Genomic DNA, 16223 nt, shown 5'->3' with positions numbered 1-16223 from the left:
CTTTACCGAGTGTAAATTTTGAAGGCTGAAAATAAATGAATCATAGATAGATTTTCTTGCTTTATTTAAAAAATAATCTTTTCTGCAAGCTGAAGAAGTTTAGCATTTCACAACTGTATTTATTCCAAATCCAAGTATTTGAAGGTATTATACATGAGCCATGGTTGCCATTGCATTTCCAGTTTGCTTCAGTTTAACCATGTAAACTTTATTTTTTTTCTGAAATAGCAATCAGATACATAGCAAATAACAAAATAATTTGTAATATACTTTACAATATTCTAAATATCTCTTTTGAAAACATCCAGTAAATTCCATGCAGTCGATTGCAGATTTTTGCCTTCACACTGGATGAATGTGTCGATCTTTTGCCAAATTAAATATTAAAGTGTACTGTTTAGTCCAATCAATTATGTTGGGCTTGAGAATCCCAAAGCATCTACACTGAAAGAAGTCTGCAATGTTCTGGAAGAATCCAAGACTAGAAAAGAAAAAAAAATCACACAGACTGAAAGTAACCTTCATATTATATTAAAAAAAAACATTTCTCACTGGCTGTATATCAATATCATGGAAGTATCCAAGAACTATTGATAACTTTACAAATGCATTGCTTTCAAGCAAGTAAGGTGCTTGTTAGAATTTGTATACTAATGTATACTCATCATTCCCCATTGTTTGGATCAGTGACACACTTGGAATATGAGAAAACACTTGTGGCTTGGTGATTTCCTAACAGAATGCCATGACAAAAAGTGAATTTCCTATTTACAATATTTTAAAAAACACTTTTTTTCAATAAGCAGTTTTGTGAAATTATGAAACAAAGTAGAAATAAGTTTTGAGTTCCAAAGCACTGAAAATGCTTTTTTTAAAAAAAGAGATACCTTTCTATTCTGACACTGAACTCACAGAATTTCTAAACTTTGTGTCTCTCGGTCCTCTGGAAGGCAGCCCCTCCCACCTGGGAATCTGTATATTAGTCTGGGAAGATGTGATATTCCATCACATTCCTCCCAAATCTGCATTTTGGTTGAAAACAGAAGAACATGTGACATGTAACAGTGACTAGGGTTCCATGCATTAATTACATTTGAAAGGGAGTGTATGCACGCCAATTATCTTTTTACGACTGAATATTTTGTTAATTCTGTAGAAATGTTGCCTCATTCTCCTCTATATACACAGAATATCTTAAACTCAGTCTGCAAACAATTGCCCTGAGCACTTTATTATTGATGTGTAAGATATACAGCAGCTTTTTATTGGGTTTAAATGGTGGTGGTTGCATATTTTAAAGCAATTATTTTTTTAAGCAAACCAACTTTAACAACTATGATTACTTCAAGCAAAAGCGGTTATTGAATGGGATGCTTTTAGTGATACTTTCCAAAATGACTTACTTATATGGAGTCTTCCTAAGTGAAATAGGATGTTTGGAATATTTACTCTGCTTCCGGAGTGTAGTCCTTTCGTGGGAAGTCAATCCGAGAAATGCAATCTGAAAATGAAAGGGTTAAAAGGGAAAAGACTACATGAATGCCAATTAATATATTAATAATATATTGACAATTTTTTTTTCCTTTTTAAATAAGCAAAAGAACAATGCACTGATAAATGAAAAAAAACAGAGGAACCACGCTAATAAATCAATCTGTTAATAGAAGTCAAAAATATAAATAAATTGAAGTCTGTATCTGAAAGACTATATAATGCAATTCATTCTTCAGTGACAATGCACTGCATTGGGACAAGAACTTTCTCTAAGCTAGGCTCCAATTCAAAATCCAAAATAAGCCGATAGAAATGGCTTTTGGGGTATTTTCGTGTCCTGATATTTTTTACACATACGCACAAACATTTATATATATATATAGCCACACAGACATATGCACATATGTTTAAATGTATATATAGATAAATGTTTTTATGGATGTGTGCGTGTGTGTGTGTGAATAAACCATGCATTATTTATTTCTTTTTATCCTAATGACAAATTATTCCATTAAATCATTAATACCTTGGTAGCAAAATTAGTGCATTTGTTTTGTTGTTTTCAAGTTTGGTTTTTAGGAAAAAAAACCACTGTGTGGTTACCAAAATTTATGTTTATCTGTTAGTTCTTGGCGGAGTAAATATAAAACAGCATGAAAAAAGATATCCTACATATAAAATTACTGTCTTTAATAATCAGTTTTGTGCAGAAAGACATTCTTTTTGGTTTTGGATTTTTTTTAAAAGAAAGAAATTACATAGTGGGTGAATTCTTGGCAACTGTATGACAGTAGAATACAGTAGTCATAGGTCTACTATGCCAGCTGGGAATTCTGGGAGTTGAAGTCCACACATCTTGAAGTTGCTGAAGTTGAAAAATACTGGCCTAGTTCTGTGTAAATTCTATGCAAAAAACCCAACACAGGTAGAATTCTACACTGTCAAGGAAAATTCATACTATTCTGCTATTTCTGTATTGTTTGATATTCTATAATAGAATATATGAGGGGTGGGGGAGAAAGAAAGCAGCCTAATTGTCTTATGTTGTGAAAGCTTCAGAAGCTTTTCTCAATATATACTTCTTGACTAAAAACAAGCAGAGAGATAAATATCCTGGACAGCGAAAGTACCACCCTCTGTTGGCTGCAGAACAAATAAAGAAGGCAGCATAATGCTCCTAGTCACCTAATCCCAGAGGTTTTAGAGGTTTTAGCATAGAAAAATTAGACATAGCTGCCCAACAAAGCAGTTTTCAATTGAGAGTTAAACACTACACAGGAGAGGATAAATTCTTCATACCATATTTTTGGAAGCTTGATGACAAGATAGACAGACAGATGAAGTTCCTTCATGAGGACTTGCTTTTCTCAGGAGCAAATCTTTGCCACATATTAGAATTAAACTGACAGTCAAACCATACAACATTAATTTATCTATAGCAGAAAAATCCTAAATCTAGAATTGGTGCTGTTAGGAACAAGCAATCATTTCAAGAGGATATTTTGTAAACTGAGGATAAACTGTGCCAAACTGATATATTAAGGAAGAATATTACTCCCTTTTTTGTTTTACTTACACACAAACAAAACTAAGAACATTAAGAAATATAATGGACAAGGCTATGGTTGATCAGACTTGGACACTTTATGGTAGATATCCCTAGTGAAATCCTAAATAGCAAATGGAAAACATATTTTCTGATTTACAGTCAGACCTATTAAGTAGTAGACTAAACTAAGAAACCAATTTACATATAGGGCAGGACTACTCTTATTGTAACTACTAACCAAATTTTTTTAATCTGAATGCTCTTCCTCCATCCCTACTTTATTTTCTCAAATGAGTTTCTTGGAACAGTTCAAGTTCCGCCTGTTTGACTGTTGTTTTGGAGGCAATTTTTCTTCCTGTCTTTTAAGCCCATTCCATGTGATCTCTTCATTTGTTGATGCAGTCCTGATCATTACCAATTCATCGATATCATGATTCAATATGCACAAAATTAGTAATTCTGAAATATTAATTAAAAGTGATACAGTGTAGGCTATTGAGTAAATAACACTCAGTGCAATGCTTTAAAGAAATATACATAAAAAAGTGTACCTGGTAAATCTGAAGAATTAGCCATAACACAGCCCACGAAGTGTGAAAAATTATGAGTGTGAAAACATATAACACCCAAGGAGAACAAGATACGATCTGTGTGAAAGACATCCAAGCTCCATCTTTCTGGTAAGTTGTTGTACAACGTTCTGACCAATCTAAGAGAAGTAATTTTAAGTTTAAATAAAAGTTTACTTAAAAAAAACCATGGTGAACGGTGTTTTTACTTACAACTTTTCGATCCCATTTTGACTAATTAAACAATCCTCAAATGGATTATTTATACTATCCATAAGTACTACATGTGTATTGATATATTTAACTACCAGGAAGACTAGCTTACTCTAATAATAAATATAAGCAGCAGTCATAGGATCAAAGAACTATTTAGCAAAATTCTCTGAAATGCAAACCACATTCACTAGAGATAAGGTTCTACATGCACAATGTAGCCTAATGAAAGAGTGTAGTTGTCAACTTACAGCTCGAATATCCAAATAAATCCAGGATTACTTTCGTTGCTGAAAAACTCACTGGTTTATTGAATAAATGGCATGATATAGGCACATAGCTGCCAATCTTTTACTCGAGTTCAGTAGTTGTACTGTGTTCCCCCAAAAATAAGACCGGGTCTTTTTTTGCCTCCAAAAGAGGCACCAGGTCTTATTTTTGGGGTAGGCCTTACCTCACCTCCGGCACCTACAGCCCCACCCAGCCAGTCCACTTCTTCTGGGGCTGATGTTCTGTAGCTGTATTCGGGCCTGCATTTTGCAGTCAGGTCTTTCCAGAAGTCCTAAGCAGCCGAGTACCGAGCTATAGATTCAATCCGTAGCTTGGTGTTCGGCTGCTGACATTTTGCAAAACTGAGCTATGGATTGAATCCATAGCTTGGTTCTTGGCTGCACAGGACTTCCGGAAAGCCCTATGACTGAGAAATGTAGGCCTGGCTGCAGAATAGGCCTGAGAAGAAGTGGGCCGGCAAGAAGAGGCCTGGCTGCAAGGTAAGTGGGTGCAGGACGGGTGGGGTAGCTCCACCCCCCCATCCCCGCCCTAGCTTGATTTTTAGGTTTGTGCCTTGCCCCAAAACAAGCGCTTATTTGGGGGGGAGTAGGGCTTATATTAGGCCCACCCCCAAAAATCAAGGTAGGACTTATTTTTGGTGTAGACCTTACTTTCGGGAAAACACGGTATATTCATTTGACTTATATATAAAAAAATCTTATGTGTGCACTTGGGCCCAAACCTGCTATTTATAAATAGAAGGGCATATTGCATACATAGTTCTTGCTGCCAGCCCTTCATATTTTCCAGAAGGATGCTACTTTTTTAACAATTTAGAATGTTGAACAATACTGTTGTTGAAATACATACTAGACTTACTAGAAGATCAACACATCACATTTTCTCTCTAAGCAATGAAATAACAATTAGAAATACATACATATAATAGTTCCATGTATGGCCCAAATATTAACCAAGATCAAGAAAAAGAGGAACAGGATGAAATAGCCATGGTTGCCTACACCTGGATCAAAGAGAATGGTTAAAAGTTTGTTAATATAAAATTCACAGAATAATTATTCTATCTAAAAATGGTATAGAATATTTCTGGGTATCTATGGTACTCTCCCAACATACTATACATGGGTAATATAGGGCAGGGGTGGGTAACCTTTTCTTTTTTATGACTTTTTTATGACTTTTTAATGCGTGGCTGGTTCAGGAATTCTGGGAGTTGAAGTCCACAAGTCATAAGAGAGCCAAGGTTCACCACCTCTGGTATAAAAAATTAAATAGGCTTGGTATACAGGTAGTCCTCAACTTCTGACCACAATTAAGCCCTAAATTTCTATTGCTAAGCGAGACAATTGTTAAGTGAGTTTTCCCCATTTTACAATCTCTCTTGCCATAGTTGTTAAGTGAATCGCTGCAATTTTTAAGTTAGTCACATGGTTGCAAAAGTGAATCTGGCTTCTCCATGGACTTTGCTTGTCGGAAGGTCACAAAAGGTGATCATATGACCCTGGGACACTGCAACCGTCACAAATATGAATCAGTTGCCCATGTCTGAATTTTGATCACATGATCATGGGGATGCTGCAACAGTCATGGAAAAATTGATCATGTAACTTTTTCCACTGCCACTGTAACTTTGAATGGTCACTAAGTGAATTGTCGTAAGTTGAGGACTACCTATATTTCAAAGCTCATCTAAACTACAACAAAAATAACAAAACCAAAACATGCAATGCAGTCCTACACTTGACACTCCAAAGGAAGCCTGTCTTCAGTAAGTTTAATCAGAATTATTTTAAACTGAGGTCTTTAATCATGTACCAACTCTGCTAACACTATCTAATGTTGTACATTGCCAAGCTGGGCACTTTGTCAGCATCTCTTCACACAACACTCAACTACTAGAGCTTTTTCTATGTGATCTATTAATGGCTGCCCTTTTAAGACTTCAGAAATATTCCTGGCACAAACCCCCAAGAAAGGAATCATAGTTGTGCTAAAATAAACTCACCTATGCATCGTCCAATCCAAATGCAATGTTGATCATATCTAGCTACACACGAATTGCAAGTATGGCAATGCATAGATCTTAGAGGTTTCTTAATCTAATTAAAAATACACAGAAAAAAGATTATGCACATCTCAATGAATGTATTAGTAAATGTTCTATATTGTATTTCAAATATTAGACTGTTATCATAAATTGAAGTTCACCCTAGAAAAATGGCTGCTTACAATATGAGCCACAGTTCCATTTTTAATCATTGTTTGGATCCAAAGAGGCCTCCACCCATATCCATACTTCACGTCTTAGTGGCTGGGCAGCTTTCCATTCAGATCATGTATTCTGAAAGCTTCTTCCAAAAACCCTGAAATTAGCTGATTACCGTATTTTTCGGACCATAAGACGCACCTGACCATAAGACGCACCCAGTTTTTAGAGCAGGAAAACAAGAAAAAAAATATTATGAACTAAATAGTACCGGTATACTAAAACAGGGCTTTTCAACCTTTTCATCCATTGTACCACTTTTAGGACAAGGCAATGTCCGAGTACCACCAGTCACCCAGCAAGGTGTCAAAAACTTGACACCGCCCACCAAAAAAGGAAAAAAAATGATAAAGTACAGGTAGTCCTCGACTTACGATTCACTTAGTGACTGTTCAAAGTTACGACGGCACTGAAAAAAAGTGACTTATGACCATTTTTCACACTTATGACCATTGCAGCATCCCCAGGGTCATGTGATATACATTCGGATGCTTGGCAATCGATTCATATTTATGATGGTCACATTGTTCCAGGGTCATGTGATCACCTTTTGCAACCTTCTGAGAAGCAAAGTTAGTGGGGAAACCAGATTCACTTAACAATCATGTTACTAATTTAATTTCTCTCTCTCTCCCTCTCTTTCTCTCCCTCTCTCCCCCTCCCTCTTTCTCTCTCTTTCTCTCCCTATATTTCTCTTTCCCTCTATTTCTCCCTTTCTCTCCCTCTATTTTCCTCCCTTTCTTTCTCCTTCTCTATCTCCCTCTCCTTTTTCTCTTTCCCTCTATTTCTCCCTTTCTATCTCTCTCCATTTCCCTCCCTTTCTTTCTCCTTGTCTCTCTCTCCCTTTCTCTCTCCCTCTTTCCCTCTCTCTCTCCCTCTATTTCTCTCCCTTTCTTTCTCCTTCTCTCTCTCCCTTTCTCTTCCTCCCTATTTCTTCCTCCTTCTCTCTCTCCCTCTCTTTCTCTCCCCCCCTCTCTCTTTCTCTCCCTCCCTCTCCCATTGTCCCTTCCTTCTTTCCTTCCTTCCTTTCTTCCTTCCCTCCGTCTTTGTCCTTCCCTCTCCGCGTTAGAGCAGTACCCGCGGAGGCGGCCCTGCGGCCCGGCTTTCTCTTGCAGAAAGCAAGCTGAAACAGAGCGAGGGAGATTGCCAGGAACGCGAGATCGGCGTTTCTCAGCACATGCTGATTCGTGTTCCTGGCAATCTCCCTTGCTTTCCACTTGCGGAGGTTGGGGCTGGCCATACGGATCACCTTCGGACCATAAGACGCACCTTCCTTTTCCCAACTTTTTTTGGGGGAAAAGTGAGTCTTATGGAACGAAAAATACGGTACATTTAGCCTGGGTCAGAAATGGTTTGTTGACATAACATTTATTGACATTATGGAGTGTCACTGTACTTTTAATGGGACAAGTGTTTTGATGGACAAATATATTTTACAGATTGCTATGAATTAGAATGAGTATCAACAAAGGTATGATATAGTAAGGCCGTGGTGGCGAACCTATGGCATGGGTGCCACAGGTGGCATGCAGAACCCTCTCTGTGGGCACGTATGCCGTCGCCCCAGTCCTAGGCCTTCAGCTGGGTTTTATAAAACTTTTTTGCTTTAGGCCTCCGCCGCTGTGTGCAAAAAAAAAAAAAGGTTCAATCAATCAATCAATTTCAACTTCTCTCAGGAAAAAAAGATCTCAAAAAGTTGGGATTGACTGAACTTTTTAGTCCCATCCAGTCTGTTGTTACCTCAGCCACGCCCACCCAATGGGCCACGCCCACCCAATGGGCCACACTTACCCAATGGGCCACGCCTACCCAGCACCCAATGATACATAAGTGGGTTTTGGGTTGCAGTTTGGACACTCGGTCTCTAAAAGGTTTGCCATTACTGCAGTAAGGCAACAAGGAGTATGTTCAAATTATGGAACACGCTATAAACAGTCAATCCCAAAGTAAAATTATAACCTTTAAAAAATAGGTTTTCTTATTTCAGTTGTGCCCTGAGGAGCTACCAGGATGGAATTTGAATTTTGTAAAGTTCAATTTTGTAAATGAAAGAAAATTAAGTCCTTCTCATGGAGGCTGAATATGAAGGTTATTATTAAGGCTGCATTTAGACTATGTTTAACCACTTTTTTTGTCACTGATTACTGAGAATAAACTTTGTTTTTACTCTTAGCAAAACAAAAAAATTCTGCAGGAGAGTTAAAATGGCATATATTTTCATCCCCTTCCCCATTGTTATCAACATTTAAGGTGACCTGAAGGGCTCTTTGGATACTGATGCTGCTTTCATCAATTGATGCTACTTGAAATATGGCAGGACTGGTCCTAAAAAACAATGCATTATGTTTGAAAGAACCACGGTAGGAAGGACAGTGTATTACACTCAATCTTCATTAGTGAAACTGGCTTTACTGTTCATGATGTAGCAACCTCACAAAGGGCAATTCCATATCATGCTTTCACCAGTAGATTTTTTAAAAACAAAATAAATAAATTGAAGTGGGCCAGTCCTAACAAGGAAAAATCTTTTCAGTAGTGATGAGCCACTGCTACCCATGTTCCTTTTAAAATTTTACTATTTGCAGAGAGAAAAGCTCTCAAAATGGGTTCTAAAATACAGATAGCTAGACGTTAGTATTCAGCAAAATATAATTGCACATCCTCTAAGGCAGACATGTCAAACACAAGGCCCAGGGGCCAGATCCGGCCCGTGAAGTGGTTTCATGTGGCCCGCGAAGCCATCCTGGAAACAGTGAGGGAACGGCCCCTACTGCCTTGGCCCTGGCCCAGAGACCCTCCTCCTGCCAGAGACCCTCAGATCTGTCCCACTCCTGCCCAGGCCCCCATAGGCACCCTTGATGCGAACGATGTAGAGCTGGCCACGCCCACCCAGTAGGCCATACACACTCTAGCCACGCCCACCCAGTAGGCCACACCCACCCAGGCCACACCCACCCGGCCCCCTGAGGGTAACCGCAATGTTGATGCGGCCCTCAATGAAATTGAGTTTGACACCCCTGCCTAAGGAATGGCCAGAATGAAATTAGGCTCTCCAGAAAGAACTAATCTGTAAATATCTTTCCTGTAAACATGTAACTGGCTACTAATAGGGTGTCAGACCAGATAATTTTTATATTTTGTTTTGATATTATAGTACACTATACTCAAGTTTAAACCAAAGTGTAAAAATGCAAAAAATAACTTAAAGAAACACGCCTCTCTTAAAAAAATCAAATTATTTTAAGGCATTACTAGTCAACTTACAAGGCAGGATGTGCAGAATGTTCTGAAGTCCAAAGAGCCAGATTCTCCAAGGTTAATAATATTCTGAAAGACAGATTAGGTTTTGCAACATATTTATATCTCAATGCTTCAGGGTATCATAACTTAAGACCTACAAACTCTTAACAGACTTCATGTATTTCTACAACACAACAATTACAGGGAGGTGATGACAGTTAAGATGGGAATGAGAATGTTGTCCATTTCAAACCATAAATAATACAGTACTCTAACTGAAAATAGTTTTTTTTAAAAAAATGATTAATATGAAAATATATTTTAGGGAACTGGGAAGGCATAACAGGGCTCACAAAATTTATATTAAATAGACTTAGGTTAATAAATATACATAATTCTTTTTTTAAAAAAAAATCCTTTCCTAAGCTAGTATCCTCCAGTACCCTTCAGTATGGGGATTACTGAAAATACTGGGTTGTTTTATAATATTTTTCAGCCGAGGAGTGATTATGACATTTATGGTACCCAACCTCAAATACAAATCATTTTTCTTTACTCTTACACTCCAATAGTCCATTTCTTCTATGTAGCAAGTAAATAATCATTGACCTGCTTATATATAATTTATCCCACTGCAAATCTAGGTCCCAGGAATGCACGGTTCGTATCTTATTTATGAATGTAAGGCTATACACATAGCACAAACACCCCCCTCCACATACACACACACCAACCACCAAGTAATATGTAAGCATGTTTGTATTCAGGAAACATGATATAAAATTAACAGTCTTGGCGGACAGGGAAAACAAGTGTCTGAAGAGAAGAAAAAAAAATCCTTTCCTATTGCTCCCTTCTGAAAATTCTCTGTATAGGGGAGGAATGGGTGGATTTGCACTTCAGGGAAGTGTTTTATCTTCATTCGTAATGGAATGATATTTTGTTGTTAGCTGCGAAGTCGTGTCCGTCCCATCGTGACCCTATGGACCTTCCTGTCCTCTACCATCTTCTGGAGTCCATTTAAGCTCACGCCTACTGCTTCAGTGACTCCATCCAGCCACCTCATTCTCTGTCGTCCCCTTCTTCTATTGCCCTCAACCTTTCCCAGCATCAGGCTCTTCTCCAGTGAGTCCTTCTCATTAGGTGGCCAAAGTCAGTCCTAGAGGAGATCAACCCTGACTGCTCTTTAGAAGGCCAGATCCTAAAGCTAAAACTCAAATACTTTGGAATGATATTACTACTATTAAAAAAACTCAAACAGTGTTCTCCTTCCTTGCAGTCCCAAATTTGACACTTGTGTAAATTTTGTACTTCTTGGAGGACAAGGAACAAACTTTCCTCCCTCTGAGCTATTCAAGGTATGTTTCTACCTAGTTCCCAATTACTACCTTGCCCTACTTTTGTTTTCACATTCATAAATTCAGCAACATTTGAAAGACTGATGTCAATAAACATTCTATCCAGATATTTCCAGCCACAAAAACATGCTATCGCTATTTTGTCACTGGAGCTTATTCTGTCGAACAATTGGGGAAAAGCCTACATATCACTTCAGAAACTCAAACCAGGCTGTCCTCGCTTAACGACACTGAACTTACAATGGCACTGAACAAGTGGTACTTCTGATCGATCTTTGAAGTTCTGGCTGTTGCAGCATCCAGGCGCTCAACAACTGGCTCAGAATGACAACCCGGAAGTCACATGATCACCATTTGCAACCTTCATTGCTGGCTTCTGACAAGCAAAGGCAATGGGGAGGCTAACAGGGGACTGCAAATAGCAATCGCATGATGTCATGCTTAATGGCAACTGGAAGAATCAAAATTGCCACTGCTAAGTCATGGAATATTGTGTTTTACGACTGTGTTGCACTACGATGGAAATTCCAGTCTTAATTACCGTCGCTAACCGAGGACTACTTGTACAAGCAAAAGCAAAGCATAGTTTAAGGCTTCCAATACAGTACACTGCCCAGTTACATTAACGGCCTTCTCTCCCACATCATAATGAGTCTCCATACTATGGCTTGGCTTTGTTCCTTTATATTTGAAGTACCGACTTTTCTCTGCTTCCAGAGTACAGGTAGTCCTCGACTTACAACAGTTCATTTAGTGACTGTTCAAAGTTACTGAAAAATGTGACTGGTGACCCGTTTTTCACACTTATGACTGTTGCAGCTTCCCCATGATCGTATGGTCAAAATTCAGATGCTTGGCACTGATTCATATTTATGACAGTGGCAGTGTCCCGAAGTCATGTGATCACTTTTTGCGACCTTCTCACAAGCAAAGTCAATATGGAAGCCAGATTCACTTAATTACTAATTATGGATTACTAATTTATCAATTGCAGTGATTCACTTAACAACTGAGGCAAGAAAGGTCGTAAAATGGGGCAAAACACACTTAACAAATGTCTCACTTAACAACAGAAATTTTGGGCTCAATTGTGATTGTAAGTTGAGGACCACCTGTAACACTTTTCTAAGTTTGCCTCACTGGCAATACTTGATTAATTTTAAAGAAAACATAGCAAATGCTGAAATATTGCTTTTCGTTATTGTTATATTGTAATTACTTGAAAAGAACTACTGAATGTGTGAAAATACCTTTTTAATCTCTTCTTCTGTACTTGTAATAAATCCAGGATCGGTTCTGAAAGTTTTGTAAAAATAATAGATAAGGCCCACCATGCCAAAAAAGAAAGGAAGATGTGAAGCTGTATTTGGAAAATGTGGCCTCTAGTTAAGGACTCTGTTTCCATAATTCACATATCAAAGTGCATAAACAGCCCTCCAAGCTACACTTCAAAGTTAAATACAACAACAACATGGCAGGAAGAAGCAATAAACAAATTATAATGCATGTTTTAAAAAGCTTTTAAATTTACGAGAACCCTAGTTAGCACATTTCATTGCTCATTTGATCAAAAATACCGTAGCAACCTGAACAAGCCAAGGAGGTGTGCAGGAGCAAAGCAGAAAAAATATCTCAAAAATTAGGAATAGTACAATAAGGCACCAATAGATAACAGACACAAGTTTTGTCACCCATCATGAAATTGTCTTACAGCTGCCAAATGCCTTTTGGTTTTGATAGATTTTTGTACTGACTCTCATTTTATGAAAATTGGAATAGCAATCCTGGTTTTCCTTGGAGGGAGGGAAATATGATTATGCAAGAAAACAAAGAGTGTGTCAAGTATTAGTGTGCCAATTCCAGGCTCTTGTAATGAAGGGGCCCTTGGGAGAATCTATCAAATCCACAGCTGATGTATGACTAAAATATCTTAGTTTGAGACATAATTGCTCAGCCACAGGAAAACAAATCTTAGGTTATTTAATATGTGGCATTAAAAAAAGTTCAAAGAAAATGTGTTATCTAAAAGTTACCTATTTCCTCAGAACCCCTTTACTTCTTTATATAATATGATTCAAATGATTTTTCAGAAGATACATAAAACCTACTATGATTGATAGCTTAGTCAGTAGGGTGAATATCAAACAACATAGTAAATGCAATTTTGTGAAAGGATGTTTAAAAGTCATAAAGCAGAAGCCGTGACTGCAAAATTACCAGATATCTTTCTCAAGAGCTAAGTAGATTTATGTTCCTTTGGCAGTTGGAATATGCCCAAATATTTCTCACGAACTAATTCATAAAAAACTATTAATAAGATCTCATTAAAAAGCACGTTAAAAGAGAAATTCTCTTTGGAGATGGTAATTAACAGTAAAATACTGTTTAACAGAACAAATTAAATCCACTTTAAAACAATAATTATTTTGATTCTATTATATTTTTAATATTAAACATGATTTTTATAAACTGGATTGGATAAAAGACAAGAAACTGTACTGTATAGAAGGTACAGTACAATATTTCATATTATTCATATTTTTTCTATTTTAATTTGAATTGAAAACTTAAATTGTTTTAGTATTTTTTCATACTACATATTTTAATATGCCCATGTTATGTTGTACACCAGTGAATATTGTATAAAAACTGAGTAAATAAACAATACACAAAGAATTTGACTTACAAAACACAACTCTGCACCAAATTTGAAGGCAAAGAGAACATCTTGTTCTAAGGCCAAAAAGAAATCTTGCCTTGAAAAGTAGCTGGATTATACTATCCAGAAACTTTAGGGCAGGGGCTCTCAACCCCCGGTCCGTGTCAGAAACTGGTCCGCGCAAACCAGTGAAGACCCATCTGCGGGATGCAAGCAGCATGCAAACCTACACCCCCTCCGGTCCGTGGAAAAAACTCTCCGGTGCCCAAAAGGTTGGGGACCTCTGCTTTAGGGAAATGCATCTTCAAGTTGAGAAGTACTGTAATGTTGCTTGCTGTCTGCTAAAGGCTATTTTTTTTTAAAAAAAATGCACAAATAACATAGCACAATGATCTGTGGTTCAGGTACCAGCGTTTTTTTAAATCTCCTTGCTACTGATAATCATCTGCATTTTGTAACAATGAATTGTCCATGGTTTTTCCTTCTCACCAGCAGAAAAGGATACTGTCAAAAAGCTGGATGTGTTTTCTAGATTTGTTGGCGGTAATCTAGAAAAATACTCAATACAAACAGAAGTTTTACAGTACTGAATGAACCGCTCAGGCATGTTAATGTTGGTAATACTGGGCCTAAATCATAGACCCAGATCTGAGAAGGAAACTTTCAATGACCTCCAAATAGCCACCATGCTAATAAAATGTTCCACCAACCAGTGAAACAATGGCATCTACCCCACTCCATTTTAAAATTCAGTGCACTTTTCTGTCTAGGTATCTTATCAGAAAAATGCATACTTTTAAAGTTGTAGTTTTCCAGTAACCAGTTTAGCAATTACGGGGTGATGAGACAGAAGAGAAGGAAGGAGAAGCCGCAAAAGCTGCACAGTAGCAAAGGGAAAAGATTAGGATGGGGCAATGACATGTAGTGTGGGATAACATTGATGGAAAAGTGGCAGAGGCTGCATGGGGAAACAACAATCAAGACACTACTAACAGCCAGCCAGTAGGACAGACATGCCATTTTAAAAAGTCTACTTCTTTTTAGTTTATCCAGATCGCTGGCCATTAATAATAATATTTTTTTTAGCAACTCATTTTTTTCTTAGAAAATATGTTGAAGGTTTCATGGCAGCTTATAGTATAATGTTACAATTTATTTCCAGTGAACTTCCTTATAAAAATCAACACACACACACACACGTACACTTTAAAGAAATTCTTCACTCTGTACTATTGTTTCAGCAAAGGATATTAGGCAGGAAACAGATGAAACAGGTCCATAATATCCAAAAGATGGAACTAATCAAAAACGCTACTGGGAAATATTTTATTGTGTTGAATCCTATGAAGAACCTAAATGGAACATTGAAAAGTATTTAATTTATTTAGCACATTTATATCCACCTATCTTTGGCATATATAGGATATCACCTAATTTTACACCCACAAGAAAACTCTGTGAAATAAATTAAGCCGAGAAAGAGTTGCTGGTGTAAATTTACCCACTATTAGACACAAACATGTCAAGCAGCGTTTACAAATGTTCAGCACATGACCCTCTCAGATGAATTAATACATTTATCCAAACGTATTTCTGCAATAGCTACAATATCGCATGTAAAAATTTAGAAAAAAAAATACCTATGTTTACGTAAATTCAAAAATCTTGGTTTCTGATAAAAAAATGAAAGTAGAACACAAAAGGAAAGAGAATACATAAACTCAGATTTATTTGCATGCGGGATTTTTTTTTTGAAACTCCAATGGATGCATGCACTCTTAGAGAGACATATCTGATCATTGTCGTAGTATATTTACCCCATATGATATAAATAATTTCATAATTGTGACATCTAAAATAGGGGTTTCATACATTTTCCATATGGAAGTGATTTCTGTTTAGAAAACACAATGTATGAAAAGGATCTTGGACAATACCTTGGAAGCTAAACTGTTGCTATGATGACTTAAGACATAATGTTTTTAACTAAGCATTTTCGCCGGAACCTCGAACTTCTAAGAACATTTGTTATAAAAGGATGGTGTTTTTGCCTACAGTGATTTACTTTTCTGATCACCAGAAGATGGACTTGGTGGAAAAGGGAGCTGGACTTCGAAAAGGTTAAACCTCCTCTTTCAGCTGAAAGGCAGTTTCCTGTCCTCATAGAGGAAACTTACCTTCAATTGCATATATTGACTTTAGCTGGTTGTGTTTTAACTTCTCCTTTACTTTGCATTCTATTGTCATAACAAAAAGTTGCATTTGGAAGACGTGTGAAAATGGAAAAACATTCTGTACCAGTACAATGAATTAATGTGCATGTTGACTCTTGAGGCACTTGGCTACATCTTAATGTTCTTTTCATCCTCAGCATCTTCTGTTGACCAGAAAGTATTTTATTTTAAGTCTAGCTACTGTTCTTGGTTACCAGAGATGAAACTGACAGGAAAGAGACTTATAAGCCACAAGTAACTGGCAGAAATTGTAAGGACATTAAAATGTTGTTGCCCATACTGAGCATGACACCAGTGAGGTAAATAACAAACGTAAGTTTCTGTCATGATGCTCAAGAGTCTTTTTTTGT

General features: G+C 37.2%; 1 protein-coding gene across 4 annotated transcripts in view; it reads right to left on the bottom strand.

Moving 5' to 3' along the window:
- Window positions 1-47: 47 nt before the first annotated feature.
- Window positions 48-16223, bottom strand: part of ZDHHC13 (zDHHC palmitoyltransferase 13) — a 37906-nt gene continuing 21730 nt past the window's right edge. For 2 of the 4 annotated variants that reach the window (XM_081317105.1, XM_081317106.1), the window contains exons 10-16: window positions 12231-12276; window positions 9647-9709; window positions 6122-6215; window positions 5036-5119; window positions 3595-3752; window positions 1404-1501; window positions 48-481 (exon numbers count right to left, since the gene is read on the bottom strand). In XM_081317105.1, coding sequence (XP_081173231.1) covers window positions 343-481; window positions 1404-1501; window positions 3595-3752; window positions 5036-5119; window positions 6122-6215; window positions 9647-9709; window positions 12231-12276 — 682 coding nt within the window. In that variant the 3' untranslated portion in view covers window positions 48-342. Of the gene's footprint in view, window positions 482-1403; window positions 1502-2831; window positions 2874-3281; window positions 3503-3594; window positions 3753-5035; window positions 5120-6121; window positions 6216-9646; window positions 9710-12230; window positions 12277-16223 lie in introns of those variants that run through there. The other 2 variants (XR_014025036.1, XR_014025037.1) reach the window with 2 other exon arrangements.

The sequence above is a fragment of the Vipera berus genome, assembly GCF_964194415.1.
Source record: "Vipera berus genome assembly, chromosome: 1".
In the NCBI taxonomy this organism is placed as follows: domain Eukaryota; kingdom Metazoa; phylum Chordata; class Lepidosauria; order Squamata; family Viperidae; genus Vipera; species Vipera berus.
This window is presented reverse-complemented; position numbering and strand designations above follow the sequence as displayed.